General features: G+C 37.7%; 1 protein-coding gene across 1 annotated transcript; it reads left to right on the top strand.

Annotated features, from left to right (window-relative positions):
* Positions 1-4,409: 4,409 nt before the first annotated feature.
* Positions 4,410-23,946, top strand: LOC144635527 (polycystin family receptor for egg jelly-like). Its single transcript, XM_078494626.1, has 18 exons — positions 4,410-4,647; positions 5,859-5,942; positions 6,315-6,437; positions 6,595-6,717; positions 7,481-7,606; positions 7,839-7,961; positions 9,156-9,263; positions 9,841-10,624; positions 11,013-11,607; positions 12,035-12,217; positions 12,675-12,800; positions 13,263-13,451; positions 14,834-15,094; positions 16,762-17,481; positions 18,204-18,437; positions 19,002-20,300; positions 21,045-21,213; positions 22,118-23,946. The coding sequence occupies exons 1-18, from the start codon at positions 4,410-4,412 to the stop codon at positions 23,944-23,946; spliced, it is 7,314 nt and encodes a 2,437-aa protein (XP_078350752.1).
* Positions 23,947-24,829: the final 883 nt, after the last annotated feature.

The following is a 24,829-nucleotide window of genomic DNA, read 5'->3' as shown; positions in this document are numbered from 1 at the left end:
ATGCCACAAAAACATCATTTGCTTTCAATACAGATTGATTTGTACAACAGGAGAAGTCATACTAAGATATTTTTGATATTCTTAATTGAAGTTGCGTTGAATACAGTGAGGGAGTGCTTTTCGAAACTTGTTCTAGAAACATTATCAAAGGACCCCAAGCGGCATATTAATATATATTTTTATTACTACTGATAAATTTTCATCTGCCTGTCCAAAATTTTTATAATGCATCACGAGAGATAAACTTTATTGGGAGTTTGTGAGCAGACAGTAAACGTAAAATAATTTGAAGCTGTCATGTGTCTTGAAAGAGTTCAGAGAATTGTGGCTCTTCAATCAATCGTAAGTACTAGTATTTGTTTAAATACATGTATAATTAAATTTACTGGGGAACTGACAGATCGGACACTTAACGAAATCCATTGCTTCATTTTTTCCGATTTTTTTCCTAACGTAACTGATGCATGACCGCTTAAAATGGTAAAGTTTTAGTTAGATAAAAGACCCTTGTCGTTGTTTGAAGTTGCAATTGTACTGATAAATTTACTAAACTTTATCATTTATTTTCTGGTCTTAATAATGTGTTAAAATTAAGTAAAATTTCTCTCATCGTAAGCTATAACCAAAATAGCCCGAACCTCAATACAGCTTTCTTGAATTTCAATGATCTTAAAGTCAATGCTGATTGCTATGGTTTATATTTTTATAACATCCGTTTGCTGAGACGGTGTGCTAAAAAATGCTGAAATAATAATTTTTTAAACTGTGGAAAGTAATTGAAAACTTATAATCCGTCACAAAACCTAAACTGGCTGCTGAGCCAGCATTGTGTTAAGTCCAGAAGGGACTTCGAATCTTCATATGTAAAGAAAGTTTACAATGTTCTTCGCCGGGACTTAACAAGGTTGCTGTGTGGCATTCTTGGTTGCCGAACAGATGAAAGAATTTTGCCAGTTCAATTTTCTTTTCTTCATAAAAAGGCAGAGAGAATTGTGTCATGTTCAGAAAGATCATGCTAAAAATTATCGCTGAATATCGTGTTAAAATATTCTGTTTACTATCTGATTCGTCTTTCATTCCTGTAAGGAATAAAAAGAAGGTTCTAGCAAATTAATACTTTTTTAATCACTTTTAGAATTACTTTGATGTTTGGTTAAAAAATGAAAACTGATAAGCGTACCTGATGTCACTGGCTGGAACTTTCTCAAAAAAGGAATAAAAAATGAAAACAACTTTAGTTGAGGGATTTTTATCAAACTTCTGGAAATATATTTTATTATTTTTATTCGTCTTTCATTCCTGAAAAGAATGAAAAAGAGGAAGGTTCTAGCAAATCATAACCTTTTAAACCATTTAGCTTTAGTGTTTGGTTGAAAAATGGAAACTAATAAGCTTTCCTGATGTCACTGGCTAAAACTTTCTCTTAAATAGAATAAAAATGAAAACGACTTTAGTTGAGGTTTTTTATCAAACTTTTGGAGATATACGTTATTATTAATATATGTGACAATGATTCTGTTCTAAATATCTGCTTTTTTTGTCTCTCAATTAAAGTTTTTACTGTACCCAGTTGTCCTGCAGACTTCTTATTAACGTGTTTTTATCAGGTTCTAAAACAGTATATGAAAAAGAACAAAGCATTTTAGAAAATCAGTGAAAAGAAGCTTTGAGGAGAAATGCTGTCACTTTTCTTAAAGCCAATTAAGGCATTTAGAGTATGATGTATCAATAATCAATTTATGTCTTACCAACCCAGAAAATTCTAGTTTAAAGACAGTAACAGCACTCATAAACTATCTTCAAAAGATATAAATATTGAACGAGAATTCCTTGCGTTCGAAAGAAAAGTTTAGTTCCAAACATATAAACAAGTGTCGAAAACAGTGGAATGCCATAAAAACATCATTTGCTTTCAGTGCAGATTGATTTGTACAACAGGAGAAGTCAAACTACGATATTTTGATATTGTTAATTAAAGTTGCCTTGAATACAGTGAGGGGATGCTTTTCAAAACTTATTCTAGAAACATTATCAAAAGGACTCCAAGCGGAATATTTTTATGACTATTGATCAATTTTCATCTGCCTGTCCAAAATTTTTATAATGCATCAAGATAGGTTAATTGGGAGTGTGTGAGCGAACAGTAAACGTAAAAAAATTTGAAACAGTCATGTGTTTTGAAAAAGTTCAGATAATTGTGGCTCTTCAATCAATTGTACGTATTTATTTAGTGTTTGTGTTACTTGAATTAAATTTACTGGGGACTTACCAGATCCGACACTTGATAAAATCCATTGCTTCATTTTTTCCGCATTTTTTTTTTATCTTAACGTAACTTTTGACCCCTAAAATAGTAAAGTTTTAGAAAGATGAACGACCCTTATCGTTGTTTGAAGTTGTACTGATAAATTTACTTAACTTTATCAGTTATTTTCTGGTCTTAATAATGTGTCAAAATTAAGTAAAGTTTCTGTTATCGTAACATCCAAAAAATTTGGACAAAATAGCCGGACCTCGATACAGCTTTCTTGAATTTCAATGATCTTAAAGTCAATACTGATTGATATGGTTTCATATTTTAATAACATCCGTTTGCTGCGACGGAGTGCTAAAATGCTGAAATAATAAATTTTTCAACAGTGGAAAGTAACTGGAAACTTATAAATCGTGACAAAACCTAAACCGGGGTACTGAACCAGCATTGTGTTTATTCCGGAAGGGAAATGTTCTTTTAATTGCCCTTAATACTTTTCGTCCACTGGGATATTGCCACAGCGCTTTTTGATAAAGTCAAAGTAATTTCTAGCTAGTCTAATTAATTAAAGTTGTAAGCAGTCATGTGTACAGTCGAACCTCGATTATCCGGACCTCGATTATCCGGATTTCTCGATTATCCGGACTTCGTTCTCTGGTCCCAATTTTTTCATAAATATTAATTAGTTACATTCAAGACCAGATATAACTAAGTTCTACGACGATTTTCACGTTATCTCAAGGTGGTTTACCTGTCAAAAAACATTGGAAAACCTCTGATGTGTAGTTTCCAATCGAACCACATTTAAGACTTCGGCAGGCAACTTCCTTATTCAGTTTCCACTAGCCATAAAAACATTAACACAAATAAAGTTGCTTTCTGTCTTTGCTTACTTGTATTATACTTATGTTTACAAAGCAAAATGGCAAAAGTCAGAATGTTTAAATCCTTCTATGAGCTTCTGTGAAGTGAAAAGCATCGTAGAAAGTTCGATCAGTCGCATGTTAGCACCAGGTCTAGTCACCAGGCCCATCACGAAAAGACGCAAGGAACGCCTGGAGGTTCAAAATGGTTTGAACGAATCGGCATGGTTTCGTCGCCTTTTACGGAGAAAAACTGCCTTAAAATGATCAATTTCTTCGGAATTTTTGTTTGTGAGGATGGTTAACAGCTGATTTATCGCTATTATGAAGCAACTTTTCTTTTTTCCCTTGGTTTTTTGGGGGGTCATTAATATTCATATTTTCGATTATCCGGACTCTCGATTATCCGGACTATTTATAAATTATCAATTGTAATTAAATTAGGTTATCCTTAGCGTATTTTTATCTGATTGTAATTTAAATCGGGTTTTTATATTTTTACTTTTAAATTTCAAATGTAAACGCACTGAGACGTATGTAAAGTGCGTGCTAAGAACTGTTATTATTACTATTATTATTATTATTATTTAGCCTAGTCCCAACGAGTCAGAGAATTGTGGCTCTTCAATCAATCGTGAGTACAACTGTTTGTGTTACTTTAAATAAATTTACTGTGGAATTGCCAGATCGGACACTTGATGAAATCCATTTGCTGCATTTTCATAAGCAAGAATAATTCCTGCCCCAATTTCATTAAATGTAATGAAATGATTAAAGTTCAGTGGAGGTGGCTTACGTTAATTGTTTCGCCACAGGTGTTTCTATCTTTGCTGACAACGTTTTTGTGTCATCTTGGACAAGTTCTAAGTGAAGACGGTAAGAAGTGTTTCATAATTGTTTTCATTTCTTTTGCGTAAAGGGCACATGTAGTACGGACCTCACGATTAACTACGGCGAATCACAGACGCTTCTTGTCCGATGTTTTGAGTGGAAGGGGCGGCTTTACACAGGCTAGCAACTCTCTAGTGCTGGAAGAATTGAGCACGGGAAAAGAGACGTCTGTTTACTAAGACGGAAGACGATTTGGCAAAATGTAGCTTATTTAAAGTTCAATTTTGTCTTTCTTAACAGTTCCTATACCAGCTGAATGCAGCTCGTCCGTGTACAACGTACTCAATGAGGCAAACAGATATTGGAGTGACTACAGCAGTTCTTATAATTTTATTTATTATAAGGATTACAATACCATTACCAGCGATCAGTGGTACCGCTTCACGGGGGATGCTGGGACAATGTTGCCAGGATATTGCATTCCGAAATTTAGCTGCAACACCAAAGGTCCGGCCTGGATCAGTGGCGGTGGTCATCCCACTGCAGCGTACGAGTTGGTGTCAAGAACTGTGTGTATTCATGGTTACTTCCACTGCTGTTATGAGTCACATCCAGTAGAGATACGGAACTGCAGCGGATATTATGTTTATAAGCTACAAAAACCGTCAGACAAGTATTTCCGTTACTGTGGTGTTAATGGTAAGTTTATTCTGGAAAAAAAGTAGTATTGTAGTTATCCTACAAGTACCCTCCTTGACCGACCGACCGACTAGCTGACTGGCCGACCGACCGACTAGCTGACCGACCGGCTGACCGACCGACCGACCAGCCGACAGACAGATAGACAGACAGACAGACAGACAGACAGACAGACAGACAGGCTGGCCGGGAACAATTCTAGTTTCTTGAGTGCTCTCCAAACTTCTCAAGTGCACCATAACTCGATAGTGCACTGCTCAAAGCATTAACCAATTGTTATATAGCATTGCCGGTTAAATTGTACATCGAAACCCGCGCGAGAAAAAAAAATTCTGGCGATGTGATTTTCTCACGCTACCAGGCAGCGTGCACTATTAGCCGCTGTTAGGGCTAATAGTACTCTCCGCTGATGACACTTTCGCGTCACGTGAACAATTTAAGCCAATCAGAATCGGACAAAAGTTAACATAATAAACAATGAAACGGAAAGCTCGAGGTTTCTATCGGCTGATAGTAGGCGAGTGGCGAAGCCCCGAGCAACTATCAAAGTCGATAGAAACCGGGAACGCGCCGTCTAACTGCTTAAATTGACGGCTCCCGGATCGCGCGCTAAGTTTTATCAAACCGATAAATCAACCGTAGTGATATTCTGTGTCTAATAGATCAACCACTATGTTATGCTTAAACAATTAGACGGCCAGCTCACGGCTCGTTTACTATCGACTTTGCAGTCTTTGTCTTCTCCGGAATCGCCTCGAATAGTAAATTATCCAAGTTCTTGTTCACAATCAATTTAAAAAGCGAAAAAGCGGCTTCCATTCTGTTGACAACCGCACGCTGTTTCGCTATACTCACTTTCTACAACAGAATAGATAGTGAGTAGCATAGCCAATCAGACAGCAGAATTCGTGAAAAAACGCTAGTAGATTTATACTAATCGCTGATAGAACACTATCGCGCGTTTTGGCTTAAATATACATGAAATTGTAGGTTTTGGACAGTAATCGCCTAGAGTCTCTACTAAAAACAATTGGTTTTCTACGAGCGATAGAAAAAATAGAAAACTCGGGATTGTAGTCTAATTTTTAAAAAGAGCATGAAAAATCATCTTCTAGTGGGTAAATGGTGCACGCTTTACGTAATGATACTGAATTTGATTGCGCGGCTCTGCTAGCGATGTTATAATATGGGTTTTTATGTATTACTTACAGGGGAAAATGATGCCTGTCGTGCCACCGCTCCAGGTTCCCCTATGTGTTTGTGCCAGGATGGCTATGGCGGAATTCCGTGCACTGGTGAGCTCACATTACTAAGTGATTACACCCTAGAAATGTTTCTAACTAATAATTAAGTATCCCTTCAAACAGTTACTCATTTATTTCAATGTATTCGAATTACAAACTGCGTGTTTTCAGAATTTACTCAATTTTGCATCATAAATTTTTGCCGAGTATTATTTTTGCAAATGCCGCTTCATTCGTGAAATATGAGGAATTAAGCTGACATTGAAAAACAAATGCTGCAATGAGAACAACCTTAATTTGTCGTAATAAAAAATAATGAACAATGCACTCCCAAGCGCATTCTGAGTATTATATAGGTCAACTTTGTTTCTGGTTTTAAGTAATTTCACTTATTTTTTAAATCATACTATATTATGTTGACAGATATTGACGAATGCACTGCCAATTCTCACGACTGTCATGTGATGGCGACTTGCACCAATACTGATGGTTCTTTTATTTGTGCTTGTGATGAGGGGTATACCGGTGATGGCAAATCTTGTAGTGGTGAGTTTCATGTTTACTTTGTTCGATTTTGCTGCAAAGGTTGAGCTTTGAAATTGTGTAGCATTAATTTCCTTATTTTAAAAAAAGGAATTTTTCAAACAGTTTACAAACTGTTTGAGGCGCGCGTATAATTTTCTCGAAACCTTTTTGTTGACAGATATTGACGAATGCACGACCAATACTCATGACTGTGATTTGTCGGCGACCTGCACCAATACTGATGGTTCTTTTACTTGTGCTTGTAACGCGGGGTACACGGGTGATGGAAAATCTTGTAATGGTGAGTTGAATTAGTCATCGTGCTTAATTTGATTTTACCTGGTCTACTTATGCAAAGAAAACTGTCGCGGACGTTGAGGAGAGCGAGACAGGAAAACGTCTGGTAGCGATGGGGTTGAATGTCACTTCCTTGTTGTACTGGATTCTTTTAGTTTCCGTTACCTTCATTTCCACCCCAAGCTGGAAACAATGTATTTTTCAGTTCTCGAGAGAATTCCATTCAAGCGGAAGCGCACCGTTCTTGGATTGATGTTCAACGGTAATATTCCATGTAATAAGTGCCCCGCAAACACGCTGCAAAACAAGCATGAAAGTTTCACTGATGTACTCCTATACAGGAAACGGTCCACAATGTTAACACTAGCAACTCCGGTCCGGCCCAATCGAATAAGTCGCATCTGATTATTTAGTTTTCTTTTGCATAACTTCACAGTGTGATTACTAGAACCGAGTCACATGGAACAAAATTAACCAATCAAATCGTTACTTGAGAGCAAAGGATGGTGACGTTTCTTTAAACTAACCAGTTACGTTGAAGAACATAAATAATAGTTCTTTAACAACATTTTCAAACCAAGAAAGCTAAGTTTTTTGTAAATAATAATTATGTTGATTCGTCGCTAAGTATGAGATCTGTGAGGTGTATACAATACACAGAATTCAACTTTATTTGCTTTCATTTGGTTGATAATTTTGTTTAAGAACTGTTGTGTGGATACTTCAATGTCATTTCTCTGTTTACTAATTCGTCTCTAATTTGGTAGATATTGATGAGTGTGCCAATAATCAGGATTTGTGTCATCCTTCTCTTGCCAACTGCTCCAACACTGAAGGGTCCTACGATTGCCATTGTCATCATGGATACGTGGGAGATGGCAAGAACTGTAAAGGTACATTTATCGATCGCACTTCTTCTCCTTTCGTACTCTATCTTGATCTTAATTGCTGTTACACAAAAATGAAAGAAAACGCAAAAACGGAAGATCTATTCCGGGGATCTTGGGCTTTTTATTTGTTTTGTTTCATATCATGACCAGGGTTTATTCCCAGTGGAAATAAAGAATCTTCCATATAAATGTTTCATTAATAATATAGGTAACACACTCGTTTGAACCACTGTAGATCTAGACGAATGTGCAAGTGGAAAACACAACTGTCATCAACTTGGTGTCTGTTCCAACAATATCGGCTCATTCACATGTCACTGTCAGAGAGGATACACTGGAAATGGAACATTTTGTGCAGGTATTGTAGTGCTTCGAGACATGGTCAGTTCCTCGTTTTCTTTAGCAGCTGTCTATATAAAGGCGGTTATTCACAAACGGATCAATATAGGCCTTGCTGTGTCCTACCTAAGAAAGTGCATGAAAACTTCTTCAACCTTAAATCTTATAGGGCCATTTTAATCTTTCTCACTTTGTATGCATTAAGAACATGGTTTATATATTTGAGACAAAACGATAAAGAACAAAGCAACCCAGTTACCCATTAAAATTCTCTAACGTTTCTTCCAATACGTGTATTGAGAAGTTTGTGTTACGAAGTTACTACTAGTGGTAACCACAGGTTAGAAAGTGCGGGCCTAGATGCACCTTCCTTCATCTCCAGGTGACAAAAGCGTCGATCTCAGTTGATAAATCTTCATGACACTTTCTTCGCATTCTAACCGAAAAAATCTCTCAACTTCCTGTTTGAACGACACATTTTCGGATCCTTTTGCAATGTTGAAGAACAAATAACTTAGGTCACCTCATTTTCACGCCGGCAACTACTCCGACAGGTCGCGAAAATTTATCAGAAGTGTCGATAAATCGCTGGACAAAAGACAATTATTATTCCAAGTAACGCGTCACGCACGGAATGGATGATTTAATCGAGCAAGCGGTGTACCCGGGCGGTGTTATCGAGATGTGATCTTGTTTGGTCGGTGAACTCGCTATGTTGTCAATGTTGTAAGGAATCATTCGTTTTGCCGTGGTTTGTTTGTGATACAATCACAGTAAATATTCTCAAAACCAACGCCTAAACAACGTCGGCCAAACGTAGTTTCCAATCTTCCATATGACAGAAGCCTTGATCTTATGTGACAAACTGTTGAGGTTGATTCCAATCTTCCATATGACAGAAGCCTTGATCTTATGTGACAAACTATTGAGGTTGACTTATGTTTCGCTCTGGTTTCGCATTCTAATCGTTCTTGAAGAACAGATTTTCAACTTCCAGTGTTTCAACAATCTGTTGTGATTGACACATTTTTCGCATTCTGATCGTTCTTGGTGGAAGAACAAAATTTTCAACTTCCGTTTTGCAGCTAGCCTTTATAAACGTGGCGCGCACGCGTTATACGCAATCCGCTGGTCGCTGTCAAGATTAGGGTTGCGGGCCTTTCTTGGGCCCGCAATTAAATAGAAAGTTAAATATGTTTCTTTAAATTATCAGCTTGTCCTGAATATTCACGATGCATCCAAATATCACCCTATTTCTGCGAATGCTGGTGCAAATACTTTTACCCTGGACGTCCGGAAGTTGATGCATGCAAAAATTCAGGTTGGTAAATTAAACATATGGTGTCTTTACACAAGTTCAATTTGGGAAGCGTGTATTTCAATCGTGTCTTTTAAAGGCCTACAGGAGAGTGAAACCACAAGGTAAACCAAAGTTGGTAAATGATTACATTTTGTGCATCCAAAGTTTTTTATGCTTTTTACTTTTTATTTTCGTGCAAACCTCTAGTACAACGGAACGATTTTAATTTCAAAGACCCAAATGTCCACTTCGTCCGGGGTACAGGTAGATAAAGAACGACATGCCTTTCTCTCTCTCAAAATTATGCAGATTCCTAAATGAAGAAACCAAATGAAGAAACTGAAGAAACCAAATTCTTTTACGACTTACCTAAGTTTGCTACGAAAAAGACAGTTAATTATTATGTTCATCTCTCGACACCAACTTTCTCTTCTATAAGGATACTAATGTTGAAATGTTGAAACTGTTTTTCTTTTTCGCCAAAAAAAAATCACGGTGCTGATTTCGAGTGGCGTCGCATTAATACCTCAACAGAATGGAAATAAAATGGCCATAAAATAAAATACCAGTTCTTGTTGTTTTGTGTTTCGTTTTTCAGATGGTCTTCTTGATCATTTAGCTGAGGTAACAATCCGTCAAACAGACACACAACCTGACAGTCCAATCAAGTTTAGACGTGATCAGACTAGAATGCTAGTATCATCTTTTAACTTGGAAATCACTGACTCAGGACAGGCTTCGTTCCACTGGAGAATTGAAAATCTGATGCTGTCACCCTTCAATATTTCAGATGAGCCAGAGTTGTTAGTGTATGACACTCTTGAACTTTATATAGGACCAAAGATGCTGTTAACAGGGCTAAAACTTGTAGTGTTTGAGCTTCGTGTAACTGGAATTGAACTGGCTGCTCGAGACGTCGCATTCCTACAGGTCGAAAAATCAGCCCTTGTTGCCTACATTGCGGGAGGAACTGAAATTATGCGATCCATCAACAAGCCAATATCTGTGGATGCCAGTTCTTCCTATGATCCGGAGAATGAAGACGGGACTTCTTCAGGATTGAACTTAAATTGGTTCTGTTTCAAAGCTGCTACCAGGAACGTTTCTGGTGTCAATAACACAGTTACCAGCGTACTTGTTAATGCCTCCGGCGATATATTTAATGCACTTCTTGACTCATCCGCTAATGGAACACTGTTCCAACTGCCAGACGATGTATTTATACATTCCTTCGAAAAAGGAAAAGTGCATTTGGATACAAAGAAACTAAAGAACAACGAAACATACTATGTCGTGCTGACAATCCGCAACGATTCCCGTGCAGCCAGTGTTATGCAAACTGTTCACACTTACCATGGAGAGCTTGTAGACGTTCGAATAATGTAAGTGCAATGTGGTAGCCTCTGTAGGAACTTGTTGCCATCTGTGAACAAATTATGTTCCAATACTTGCTGGTAAAAATGAAAATTGACCAATCTGCAAAATTAACATCAACTCGTTATGTTGCTCAAAGAAGTAAGTTCAGACCACTACAATTAATAAGGCCTCATCTTCAAGAAAGCAGTACAACTGAATGAAAGTTACAAAATCTAATTTCTCAACGTAACGACGTGGAAATTTGATTGTAGGAAGGTACCCAAGAGAGGTGCTCTTACGCAACAAATTCCTGCCCTGTCTATGTGTAGTGTTTGAGGTTTCCATTATTATTCAACTGTGTAATTCACAATGCGATGATGGGATTTCGCTTTATTTTTGATTTATTTCATTCAGGTGTATTCTGAACTGTGTCTCACCAGCCAGTGCATCATCTGGTATCTCCGCCAGAACTGACTGTTTGTCAACACGTTGTCCTAAATCTCTTACATACCGATGGAAAATGTTCAGTAAAAACGGTAGTTATCCATATTCCAAATGGATGTCCATAAGAAATTTTTCAAATCTTTTGGCCACTAAAGTGGATTCAAGAAATCTGGTCATCAAGCAACAAAGTCTTATACCCGGTTCGTCGTATCGAATCACAGTGGATGTTCAGTCGCCAAATGGTTCACATGGATGGGCGGCGTACCAGTTTGACACATCAGAGGCCCCATCAGGTGGAACTTGTCATGGCACACAACTCGATAAGGAAGCCACTATAGGCGTCTGGCTCAACATTACCTGCCGTGGATGGAAAGATGACAGTTTGCCTCTAAGATATGAGTTCTATCGTGAGTTAGAAGATGGAGCATTATATATGTTGTCATATGGAGTACGGTCCTACAGTGTTGTCCATATTTCACCTTCAGTTGGAGAAGATCTCGTGCGTTTCAAAGTTGCTATTGTCAATGTCGTGGGCGTCGCAAGTGAAGAACGCCTGTCGACCAAGGTATGAATAAATTGGGTTTTTAAACACAGTTGATGCATGTGATTTATACTGAAAATGACATAGAAATATTCACTGGTAAAGCTATATTAATAAAAATGTTCACTTTTTTTGCCAGGTCTCTTTGTTTTCTAACTGTTGCTTCAGAAGCATCCGCTAGAAGAAAAATACCACGGAAAGGGGTAACACAAGACACGTTTCCCCTTGCAATGCCTCTTTTGGCCCAAGAATATAAAAGGGCTAACGACAAAATGAAAAGGCTTCCTGACAAAAATGCTGGGTGGTAACTTCGATACAAAGTATCAGCATTTTGCGAAGGGCAAAAAGCGCGTAGCCAAGCGATATGAGTAATATACTCACCCCTTTGTAACAGGTTGTTTTTAACACCTCTATGAACCACGTCTATGAACCACTCTTTCGTCTTTCACAGGTTAATCGATCGTCCTTGACACAAAGCGAAGAGCTGCTTTATGTCCAAATAAAGCAAATCCTTACTGCGATGGATAATTATTTTTCTGTGGGACAAATTAATATGGCGATCCAAGAAGCAGATTCTCTTCTTGCTCTTCTCGATGCGGCTGGCAATCGGATCGATGAAAAGTTTTTGCTTTACGTAAGTCTGGAGTAAACGTTAAGACCTTGTTCTCAATGGGACAGTTCATCAAACAGTATTTGTCAGTGCTACAGTCAGTATCGCACGAGGACTTTATTTATTAAGCCTGGCCAGTATCAAACATTTTTACTTAATACCGGCTTAACAAACAAACATTCCTCTCTAGGAAAATGTGGAACGGAAATGTCGAAACTAGGGAAGGCAAATGAACATACTATCTGTTACACAGACAGCCTGCGTATCTGTTAAACTTTGAATCAAGAGATTATAGAATAAAGTCTTGCTTGCACGCCAAATAGGTTTATTTTTTGAGATCATTATTAACATGTTTACAGGTAAAAATAATACAGTACTCTTGTCTGGGCCCATTCTTCTCAATTTTTATTTACGTTTTGGCAACGTTTCAGTGTCTGTGACATGATCCCTTTAACCTCAATATTGTGTTTCTTTACTATAGACGAAGGACTACCTAATGTCCAAAATTTTCAATGTGAGGGTAGATAACCTTGAGCGATTAGTCCAGATTGCTGTTATTTTGGGCAAATCTATGGACGATGCAGCCGATGTGTACCAGAATACGACGGTATGAAGATATTATGTAGACACAAGTGACACAAGATATTATGATATTATGATGTTATGTAGATAAAAGCAAGCTTTTATCTGGCAAATTTTACATTTCAACCATCCAGACTAGATAAAAGAATAAGAAAATAAAAGACATATGGTAAAGCACAAAACGACACATGGTACGAAACTAAGGTATTCATACAGTTTTGTTGCATCATAATTTTAAATCGAACATTCACGGAATTTTTTAGCATTTTTACGAAATTTTAAATTTTATCACCTTTCAATAGTTGAAATGCTTTGAAAACAAATTTAAATGCAAAGTCCCAATCTCGTGGTTATTTACTGCTGTTTCAGATCGATATTTTTCATTCATTCATTCATTCATTCATTCATTCATTGTTTCATTCATTCCTTTTCGTTCGTTCGTTCTCTTCTTCATTTATAAGTAACGGTTCCTTGTTTTTGGTCCTAGTTTGCTGTTTTAGACAAACTACTGGAAATGACCTCTCTACTTTCATTGACGACTGAACGCAGGTCTGAAACCCGTCTCATTGCTAATGCAGGCAGGTCGTTATTGTATTGTAATACCAACATCATGAAATATACCTCTCTCAGAATCCTTATGGCTAAGAATTCTACCAACTACGGTCAAGAAAACGAGGTACGTAATCATGTTCAAAGTGACTTTCAATACAGTCAAACATCCGTATGTTGAGCCTTTTAGGACCTCGTATGTATGCCTCCCAACGAAAGTGACTCTGAAAATTTCTAACAAATGTTTGTTTATGACATAAGGAGCACCCAACTAGGAAATTCAGTCAACAGTCTTGGAATGTCGTTGCAGTGTTTTCCTGCATCGTTTTAGACTGTTTAAAGGGATATTTGTGTAAACTAACACATTTGAATCCTTTTGTATTTTCTAGCTGGATATTTAATTGGCAGAAACTTAAAGGGAACAAACGGCTCATTAATCGAATTTGCGAGCGGTTGTTTTTTTTTTCGAAAACCGTAGCTGCGCGTTTCTTCGTACCCAAAACTAGAGTTTCACCTCTCCGTAAACCAACTGAACGATGTTATATATCCCATATTACGAAAGTTCGATGTTCACGACGACATCTTCGAAACAAGTCTTACTTTTGTGTCTGTAGAAGAGCCAGTTTCTAATCGTAGTTTTTAGATTGTCATTGTTTTATACATATACTACTTATTAACCGAGAGTAAGGTCATTACAGGGGAATCCAAGACCGAGCTCTCTGTGGCTCTCTTCGTCGCTCATACTAAAGAAGTATCGGTATGCTAATATTTTTCTTTTAGTTGCTGTTACATTTTGTCGGTATTTTATTGTCGTTCTCGCAATTGCGGTAGTAGCTTTTACTCACAACTCAAATAACCGCCGAGCCGAGAAAACTTTTCATAATGCCTGGTCATTACAAGAAAATAATGCCCGCTCAGCAGCCAATCAGAGCGCGCATACTATTGTAGCCATATAATAAATACCTATAATAATAATGACAATGAATTTATATAGCGCATTTTTCATATATATATGTTCAAATGCGCTGTATACATACTGTAATTTACTACACAAGGCCAGACCACAACACCGGGAGCTTCGTGCCCTACTCTTTGCGAATAGTGTGTGGGTGAAGATAGACTGAAGATACAGGAGACGGGACCTACGGTTTATCGTCCTTTTCCGAGAAGACTAGAATGTCTAACCATTTGCAGATGTAATTGCAAAGGCAGCACATTCTCCTTAGTTATTTTAAGACCCTGAGTGTTGGTCCGGTCTGGGGTTCGAACCCACGACTTTCCGCACAGCAGTCCGTCGCTCTACCAACTTAGCTAACCAGGCGGCGGTTCATAATTAGTTATTTTCTTAGTTATGTATCCTAATTAGTATGAGTGTATCCCACGCTACAAGGCTTTGAACTCTAATAAAGTTTTCTATCTTTCTATCTCAAGCACGAAATATGGCTTGATGTAAAGATAAAGTATGTATTCGTACCTCTACCAAATTGACCAAAATGTTATATATTGTAGGAAATCATATGGAAGACCATTTCTGGGCTTTGCCAGAATCTAACAGAAAAGATTACCAACACACTTCTCTCCCTGAAAGTGCCTGGAGAGGAATACAGCGTGATAAAAAACGAGCTTCAATCCACAATCTTAGGCAAGCAAGAGTCGCACGAATTGAACCAGCTAACAATCCAGGATGGAAACGCTAGCTTTGAACTTCCTTCTTTGGACGACAAAACGCTGGAAAAGATGCTTGGTAACATATCTGAAGTTGGAGTGGAGGTATGTTTGTCAACAAAAAAGACAAAATGAAAACTGTATGTCACTTTCAAAATAAATATAATACAAGTAATTTCTTCTTGCCGACATTAGCTGACATTATTCTAAATTCTTATTTATCTCTCTAATACTTTCAATAATTGAGTCACCGCAGTTAAGGTTATTGTCCTGTATTGCATTGCACATCCTTACTGCGCAGAATTTTACCCGTAATTAGCGCGCGCATTTAAGCAAAATGGCTGCTTGTTTCTATGCAGCTCAGTCCGCGAGAAAAATAAATCGCCTCTTTCTCGTAAAGGAGTAGGGTGACCTATCAATTTTTTCTCAGATTTTGGATGTAGCGATCAAGTTCTTTCTATAAAACGAAAAAAGATCAATTTCTATATTTAAAAAATATATTACCACCGGAAATGTGTTCTTTGCCAGCACTCGCAAGGGAATTATTAAAGAATTATATGGTATATACAAGGTCTTCCTGCTCCTAAACGAATATGGGGACCCCACTTTTTTATTTCAAAATTTAAGTCCCCTTTAAGGTAGTCGACATGTAGGCAAAGTTTGGCTGAAAATCTATGTTCAGTTTTATTATGGGACAATGACCTTAACAGTGAAAGAAATGTTGTTGACAAATAAAAGCAAACTATCTTTTCTGATTTATGTATTAATTGCCATCATTCAAACACCTCGAAGCTTCAGTTTGACATTATTTGCTACAAAAAAGTGAAATTGTACTTCCATAACATAGTTCATCTTTTTTATATACTTTATTTTAAAAAACCTACAGATTATATACATTCTATATTTTTGCGATTTTAATATTACGCTTTACGATGCTTATTATATCCTACGACATTAGATTAATATTTTCTTACAATATGGCTGACTAAACTTACGCGCTTACATAAGGATACAATACGAAATGGAACGAAGAAAAACAAACAAACAAAAAACAGCAACAACAACAAAAATTGGAGTGAGATAGCATTTAGCATTAAGACAAATAGTATGTTTCTAGTTAAGTTATGACAACCCTGCAATGTTCTAAAAAAAAGAATTAGATTATTGCCAGATAAATTCTAGTTAGCTATTTCAGCTTTGAAGTGCCTTAAAATAATTATTTTATTGAAAATTATTTTATTATTTTATCTTTTAAAACGCTCGCGACAGTCAAGTAATTATTAACATTTCAAGCAGATTAGATGTTGATACAGACAACATTTGATCCACTTACAGGTCCGCAACTAGCAAGAGGCAAGACGAGGCACTTGCCTCGTCTAGATTTTAATCCAAAGTTAAAAACAAAATTTAGTTTAACTTAGTTAGGAATTCAAAAACACTCCCAGTTCAACAAGATTGATTTTTTTCTCATGAAAAATGTTGAAAACGCGTTTCAGAGCTTCTAGACTTCAAGATATTCTGGAGGCATGCCCCAAGACCCCGTAGCAAGATCTTGCCTCCTCTGTGCTAAAAGTCTGGCTACGGCCCTGACTTATCGTGTGACCAGGAGAGCAAATCAGCAACATGACGCTGGTCCAACTGGTATTTGATATATTTATCATTGCGCCCGGCCACTGGCATAAAATTTCTCCCAGTCACTATTTAGCTCAGTTAATAGGTCTAAATAGCGTTTGGTTCATTCAGCATATTTTCATTTTCTTATTACTTTGTAGATGATCGGCTACAATTTTAACCCTTACACTTCACACAATAGCAGCAAAAGGGTGAGATCAAGAGTAATCAGTCTTGCTCTTAAAGGTGACAATGGTGACGCTTTGCAAGTGACAAATCTACCGTCAGACATTCAAGTCAATATCCCAATATCACATCATGACCCGAGCAGCACTTCTCACCCTGCCCACACGGATGGCTTCCTTAATCCTGGAAGCATGCAGTATCATGTCATCACCGCACGCGACGTTAATACCACAATGAAACTGTCCATAAGGATGAAAACATCAGCCTTTGTCACTGCCTACATAAAATTTGGCGAACATCCGACACAAACTTCGTATGATGAGGTTATTGAGCTATCCGAAGAAAATAAAGTTGTAAACGTGGTATCTGATTGTGAATTGACAGAAAAGTGTTCCTACGATATCTTCATTAACTGCAACGTCTCAGGACAATATTACATCGGTCTCTTAGGGAATAGCGAGAACAGAACAGTTAATTCAAGGGGTAGGCGGTCTATACTATCAGAGGGAGCATCACAAGAGAGGTGTGTCAAATTTAAAGATCCTCCACCTACCATTCCCCCTCCAGCGGAGTACACCATCCTTGTACCCAAGTATGATCCTGACAGGTCGGTTAACTACAGTTTACAAGTGGATTCGATTTGGTGCGCGTACTGGTCTGATACTGAAGAGAGATGGACAAACGAGGGCTGCAAGGTAAGAACTTACGTTTTACTTAACGCTAATATAGAAGACTGAAAAAACACACGGCACTGAAAAAAGAAAGAAAGCACTAATAAGGACTTCAAATATTTGAGAAAACGATGATGCTCTCTTTCTTGTGAAGAAAATTAGATCACAATAGGTGCATTCTTCTCTATAACTGCCTTTTGTTTATTGGCCTAGTGCCTCGAATGCTATCAGTTCATAAGTAGAATACCTAAAGTCATTTTCACGAGCGCCTGACAGTCAAAAAGAATATATAAGAAATAGGACCCAAGACATAATAACTGTTACCCAATTCAAAACAAAGTATAAAAAATCGTCCTGATGTAATAGGCCCCGACATATGCAATTTTAAATTGCAATTGGAATTAAGGTCTTTCTGACTTGTTGGCATTATTAATTATTAATTACAACTCAGCATAAACTGATTTCTCAATCAAATTTCTATTCATAAGTATTGTCTTTTTCGTTAATTGTTGATAAATTTGCACAACCCTTGGTCCACCACAATGCAAAATAATAATAATTTGCTTCTTCTTGATCTGTCTTAGTTTAAAATCTCAAGAACTAGTCGTCATGTTGACTTAACTTATTTTTATAAATAATCAAAAAGCGGGCAAGCAAATATTAGCTATAAAACTCATTCTTAGAGCAAATCTGTTGCTTTTAGTGACATTGTGAAGATCAATGAACTGTTCTATACTGAATTCTAGGTTGGCCAAGACTCAAACAGTTCGTCCTTGACGTGTCTTTGTAACCACTTGACCTCATTTGGAGGAGACGTTCTTGTTGCACCAAACACCGTTGACTTTGAAATGGTCCAGCAAGCGTTTGACAACCTAGATCCAAAAACCCTGCTGGTCCTGATAACAGTGTGTTCTGTCTTCCTGGTCTACCTTGTTGGGTTGGTAATTTTACGCAGAGCAGACAATCTGGATGTTTTAAAGGTTTGTAACAAAAAATAACAGTAATAGGAAATGCAACCATAGATAACGTTGGCATCCTTTGCCTACCTGAAATGAAATGGGGTCCTTAAGAAGCATGCATCACAAGGCGAAAATATAAACCTAATAGAATTATTAATAGAATTAATAGATTTATGATACTAGAATTAATAGAATTATGAAACACTCGAAGCTGCTTTATAAACATGTACAAGTCCGGTACCTGGAAAATATTGGTCAAGTTATGTTTTGAAAAATTATGGACAGAGCTAAAGACGAGGTTAACAAGGTCCATAAAATGGGACGTATGATGTAAAACATGGCGCTTATGGCACCGTTTTGTATTCTTATAACATCTAAGCCTCAGCTGGGGTCTTTGTGTTTTTTTCTTACTCTATATCTCTCTCAATTTAACTGGGCGTATTAAAAAATTCCGGGGGCAGTCTTCGATGGACCAGCATTCATTTCGGCAGAGTATTTATACTTATAGACGCTGAATGCTCAGGTCTGGTGGGGCATTGCGGTTAAAAAGACTTCATCAACCCTTCTTGTATCTTTTGGTTGTAGGACAGTCCTCTCATTGTACTGGCGGAGCATCAAGCCGGTAAATACAAATACGAAGTATCCATAACAACCGGAGGATGGAAAAACTCGGGTACCACTGCTAATGTTTCCATGATTCTTCACGGTACAGAGAACATCAGCGGTATTATCAAGCTGACAAATGGCCACTCACGTGACAGAAATTTGTTCGCGCAGGGAAACACTGACAATTTTCTTGTCCACCTTGAGAAGCCGCTTGGCACAATAACCAGTGTGCAAATCGGCCATGACACTTCTGGTGACGACCCATCTTGGTTTCTCAGTGAGATTTTAATTGTGGACAATCAAACAGACAAGCGGTGGATGTTTACTTGCTACCGTTGGCTTGCTCTGGAAAGAGATGATGGGAATACGACCAGTGTATTTTATACAGATAATTACAAAGAAGACGACGAATTCAAAAGGAATTTCGGTGCCCTGCGTAGAAATGGTTTCTCCGATGATCACTTATGGTTCTCAGTAATCAGCAAACAACCGAGAAATCATTTTACCCGTGTTCAAAGAGTCTCCTGTTGCTGGTGTCTACTCATGTTATCGATGGTAACCTCTGCTATGTTTTACGAAACTGAGAGCACGACACAACAAAAAATTAAAATTGGACCATTAGAAGTCACTTCGAGTCAACTTATAATCGCTTTGGAAAGTGCAATGATTGTTTTGCCTGCAAGTCTTTTGATCGTATTGTTGTTCCGAAAAAGTGAGCCAAAAATAAACACTCAAGGAAGACGGTACCATCTAACCAAATCTGAAACAAAACAACAATGCGTTCTTCCTCATTTTTGTGTATACATCGCTTGGTTTCTCTGTGTCAGTACAGGTATCACTTCAGCCCTGTTTACAGTGTTTTACTCTCTCATGTGGGGAGGAGAGAAATCGGTTCGTTGGTTGACAACTGTAGTGCTTTCATTGTCTGGGGATGTAATAATCTCTCAACCCATCAAGATAATTTTGGTATCCGTCATTATAGCTTCCAGGTGTGGCTGTGGTAAAAATACTACAAGTAACTCCAAAACAGCAGAAGAAAAAAGTCAGGAACCATTACACAATGCAGTGGATCTTTCGTCTATAGACATCGAACGTGCTAGAAAGTACAAAATCAACGAAAGGAAGATGTATGCCTATATGAGGGAACTCGTGTTTTCACTGTTGTTCTTCATGCTTCTATTGATTGTCTGTTATGGAGACAAAAACGAACATAGATATAATCTAAATGCAGCCACAGAAAGCGACTTCCAATATTTTGATGACAGGGGACAATACAAGGTAGGCATTGTACACTTTCCTCGTAACAGTGTCTGTAGTTTGTTAAATTTTATGCTTCACTGAATAAAAGTTAATTAGATGTATCGGGCAAAGGGGGGGGGGGGGGGTGTTTTCTTCCGGAACGTTTCTCGTATAAGGATGATCTCCTATTGTTCCAAACTAATACCCTTTAATAAATCATTTGTTGACAGAAAAAAGGAATTTATTATTACATTCTGTAGCAGGACTACTGCAACCCTTTTTCAAAACGTTTAAACTTGAGTAACCCCATAGATAATTAGATGGATCTGCCCTACATGCGTTTAATTCGATATATTTCAAACGGCCCTTTTCAATACCAGAATCATAGGATGCTCCTCCTATTGGTCCAAACCAATGCCTTTTATAAAATCATGTATTGACAGTAAAAGGAACCCTTTTTAAATGGATTTAATTCAGTTTGCCAAATACTTACCCTTTCTATAAACCTTCAGCCCGAAGATGGTACCACTTTGGGCGGAGGCGCTTCTAGTGTATAGTCCACTAAAAGAGATAACCAGCCACCGGGTCAGTGCGCTGAGATTTTTATTGAACCGATAAGTCTTGCATGAAGTTTTCAAAAAAACTTTTATTGACTTCATTCAGCCAAACAGCTATTGTGTCTGAATTTACCTCCTTTAATGTGGTTTACCATAATCCTCAGCTATTTGACTATTCTGTCCTTTCGCACCTTATTTGTAATTGTGGATACCGGTATTTTGCTAGATTACCAACGTTACGCAATTTTGGGGATGGCTAAATAACGTGTTTGTGCCAGCGATCTTTACAGCTGACTCGTACAAAGGTCAAGAGGAAACAGCTTCAGAATACATTGGAAACAATCGTTCAATCCTGGTCGGCATGCCTCGTCTGAGACAACTTCGAGTCAAGAAAAGTAAGGCTATTGCTTGGAATGCCACACCAAAATAAGCTAAAAAATGTGTGAACTTCTAAATGTACTGATTTCGTTGGTCCGAAATAATTGCACTACGGCGCCAAACCGATCAAATGTGCCGCAAGAGACATGAAAGAGTAAAGACTTAAAGGAGCTGTGTCACGGAATTTAGCCAAATTTAGGCATCGAAAAATGGCAACCGAATTGGGTAAAATATAAAAAACCGCATAGAACAGTGAACATTTTAATATTACAGCAAATATAAAAAAAGGCACAGACGGATTGCGAAATGTTTTTTGAAATACTGTTAGGCTGAACACTTTTTAAAGTTAGTCTCGGTTGTTGTAACTTCAAATTCTAATGCCCTGGAAGAATTTTTGGCTGAAATTAAATGAAGCTGTGATTTTGTCATTTAGATCCATAGAACTAATTTATTCGCAGACATCAAGTTAAACCGCAAGTATTTGGCAAAAGTTAATAAAACAGACTAAATTCAGCCTTGACGCAGTCCCTTTAACGTCAAATTGCCAAAACCGGCAGCAAAAAAATCATCAAAAGCCAAACAAAACAAAACCAGAACAATATTTTCTCACCATATCTCTTGAAAAACAAACTAAAGATAATATCAAGGTTGTTTTCTTAACTGAGATATTGTAAAGATTACTTTTGTTTTATCATTGATTGTGACATTTGCATCTTATTCCTTTTCTTTTCATTTTTTTTTTTCTACTTGACAAAATATTATCCCTGTGCATGATTTATGCTAAACGGTCTCAGTATCAGCTCCTCTAGTAATAATATAAATCGTAGTTTCTACCAGCTGCAAAGCAATGAAAATGAAGTCGTTAGAAAGAAACCACTGGAAACAATCACATCGTTGTTTTCACTTTTCCTCTTTCAACAGATTCCTGTGAGGTTTATGAATTGTTTAAAAGTATGATTACGACATGTTATGATTTCTACTCCAAGAAAGGAGAGGAGAAAACAAACTGGAATGGCCTGAATCAGCTAAATGGATCCTCAATGTTGTGTCCAGAAAATTGGCAATATAACAACGGCAGAAAACTCGGCGTCTCCGATTCTTGGGGTCGTTTCGCTTTTTACAGTGGTGGTGGTTATATAGCTAATTTGGGATACAACAAGCATACAGCGAATAGAATTATCAACGACTTAATAGAAAACAATTGGGTTGATCGTCAAACAAGGGCTGTGTTGGTTGAGTTCTCACTGTATAACCCGCCGAGTAATCTTCTTGCAGTGATGTCATACTACTATGAGGTCCTTCCAGCGGGATTTGCAGGCTCGTTCAAGAGCTATGGAATTTTACCCCTCAGCGCAACGGATTCTCAAGCTCATAACACTTACTTGCTCTTTGCCTTTTTGTTTGGCCTTCTGCTTGTTTGCTACTTTGTATTGGAATGCATCAAACTTTTTCGCCAAAAGTACTCCTATTTCATATCAGTGTGGAACTGGTTGGACATGCTGCAAATACTAACTGCTTCGTCAGCATTGTTCCTGCAATGGATGAGGTCAAAAGAGGCAGGAAAATCGTTTCGAAAACTCAAAGAAAACCCTTTCATCCCCGTTAGCTTTCACAGAGCCCTATTTTTGTTTGACGCTGAAAACATCGTGATTTGTATAACATCTGTCATTGCTACCTTGCGCCTCTTGAAATGTTTTTATTTCAATCCTCAAGTTATTATTTTCTCGTGTACAATTCGCAGATCGTTTCAATCAGTAGCGTCGTTCTTCATGGTGTTCTTAGTATCTGCTATTGCCCACGCCCTTTTAGGGGTGATTGCTTTTGGACACAATGTTCACATGTTTTCTTCAGTGCCTGAGGCTATTTTCTCGCAGTTTTTGATGCTTCTGGGGAGCAATTTTCCAATACATGAACTTAATGACACAAACCCCATTATAGGACGTCTGTTCTTTTTCACTTTTGTTTCCAGTACGACGGTAATATTGGGCAACATGTTTATTGCTATCATGAATGATCACTATGTCAGTTCGTGCGCGGACAAAGGAGACGATGTTGAACTTGCAGAATTCATTATCAATAGGATCCGGGAAACTTTATTTGGTCAGAAATCCAACAAAACCCGAGCCTGGAACGAAAGCACGAACCACGAGCTTTTCGAGCCTGAAGAACTCCCGGTGGACTCTTCTGCACGAGAACTCCCGGATGGCGCCTCGTCACCTGATTGGACACCAGTTATGCATCGCAGCTGTACTCACAAACTAAGCAGAGCAGAACAGGCGGAAAACAGCAGCGACAGATCCAGAGAGTATGCTGTTTGGGAAACGTTCCGTCCAGAACACTTACTCATTAAGAGTTCCAAAAACAAATCAGGATTGACGGGTATTAATTTGAATCGGCTGTCAAGTCGCACCGTACCCTTTAAACCGCAATACATAGCGACAGAGTGGAATGCATTGTATCATGTTGATGATGATGATGATGATGATGATGGTGATGATGACAAAGACGACGACGACGACGACGACCATGACGACGACGACCATGATGATGATGATGATGATGATGATGATGACGATGACGATGACGATGACGATGACGATGACGATGACGATGATGACGATGATGACGAAAATGATGATGACGATGGCGATGAAGACGATGAGGAGGGCAATGAGGACGAAACTGACGAAGGACTTACTGCTGAGGAAAAAGAATTTTGGAAAAAACTTTTCACCCATATTTTACACTAAAAATTGCACCACGAACACTGTACGTTTCCACTTATAATGTATTTTTAAATACAACAAAACCTTAAAAGGTGTCTTACTACAGTTTTGAAGGTGTAAATAAACCCACTATTTTAACTCTTCTGTAAAATGATTTGAAATGTTTTATCTTTCTCTTATTACTGTGGGAAAACAATGGGAGAACCAGTTAGATTAACGGCGTTTATAGAGCACGCTGAGTTTCTACAAAATAGAAATGGCATTTTAAGGTATTGCAGTTTGCTTTTACGAGTAGCGCAGTATTTTGGCGAGCCCACAGGGTGAAATAAAATACAAACGAATTGTAAGAATTAATAGCTGCATGCAGGAAACTACTCAACTGGCAACCAAAATCTACCCTTTTAACGACTTACACAATTTTTTCAGTATTTCCAAGTATTGTGTAAACCGGGTTTGATAAATATTTTTCGCCTATAACTTAATGACAACATTGTCTGTAAATGAACAATCGCTTTTAAGATTACCTTTACGAAATTCAGATCGAAATGGATAATATTGTATGCATCATCATCGATCCTTATCGCGCCATTGGACGCATAAGGCCTCAATTGTATGCATAGACTCCTCCAAAAATTCGTTCAAGAAGATGTGCCACTCTGTCATTTCTCTTCCTTTTTCTGGTAAAGCAAGTCAATTATTCTGTTTAATAAGGTTTCTTATTATTTTGTTGTGGTGGTGGTGATGGTACAGTCATTGTTTCTAGTGCTTATTATGCACACACACTGCATAATCTTTCGTAGAGTTTGCATACCTTTCGTACAACTTATGTTATCTGTTTGTTTCAGTAGCATTAAAGGTATCATTGTACCTCTATTTCACTGAACAATGCGAATTCTCTTGTTTTAAA

Source organism: Oculina patagonica, chromosome 13, assembly GCF_052425735.1.
Source record: "Oculina patagonica isolate OP01 chromosome 13, crgOcupat, whole genome shotgun sequence".
NCBI classification, from domain to species: domain Eukaryota; kingdom Metazoa; phylum Cnidaria; class Anthozoa; order Scleractinia; family Oculinidae; genus Oculina; species Oculina patagonica.
This window is presented reverse-complemented; position numbering and strand designations above follow the sequence as displayed.

Excerpts from the sequence above, each read along its gene's own strand:
- LOC144635527 (XM_078494626.1), top strand. The coding sequence starts at position 4,410 with ATGTTGCCAGGATATTGCATTCCGAAATTTAGCTGCAACACCAAAGGT. Across the intron at positions 12,218-12,674 it reads ATGAAAAGTTTTTGCTTTAC|ACGAAGGACTACCTAATGTC; the intron begins GTAAGTCTGGAG and ends TCTTTACTATAG. Across the intron at positions 17,482-18,203 it reads GGACAAACGAGGGCTGCAAG|GTTGGCCAAGACTCAAACAG; the intron begins GTAAGAACTTAC and ends ACTGAATTCTAG.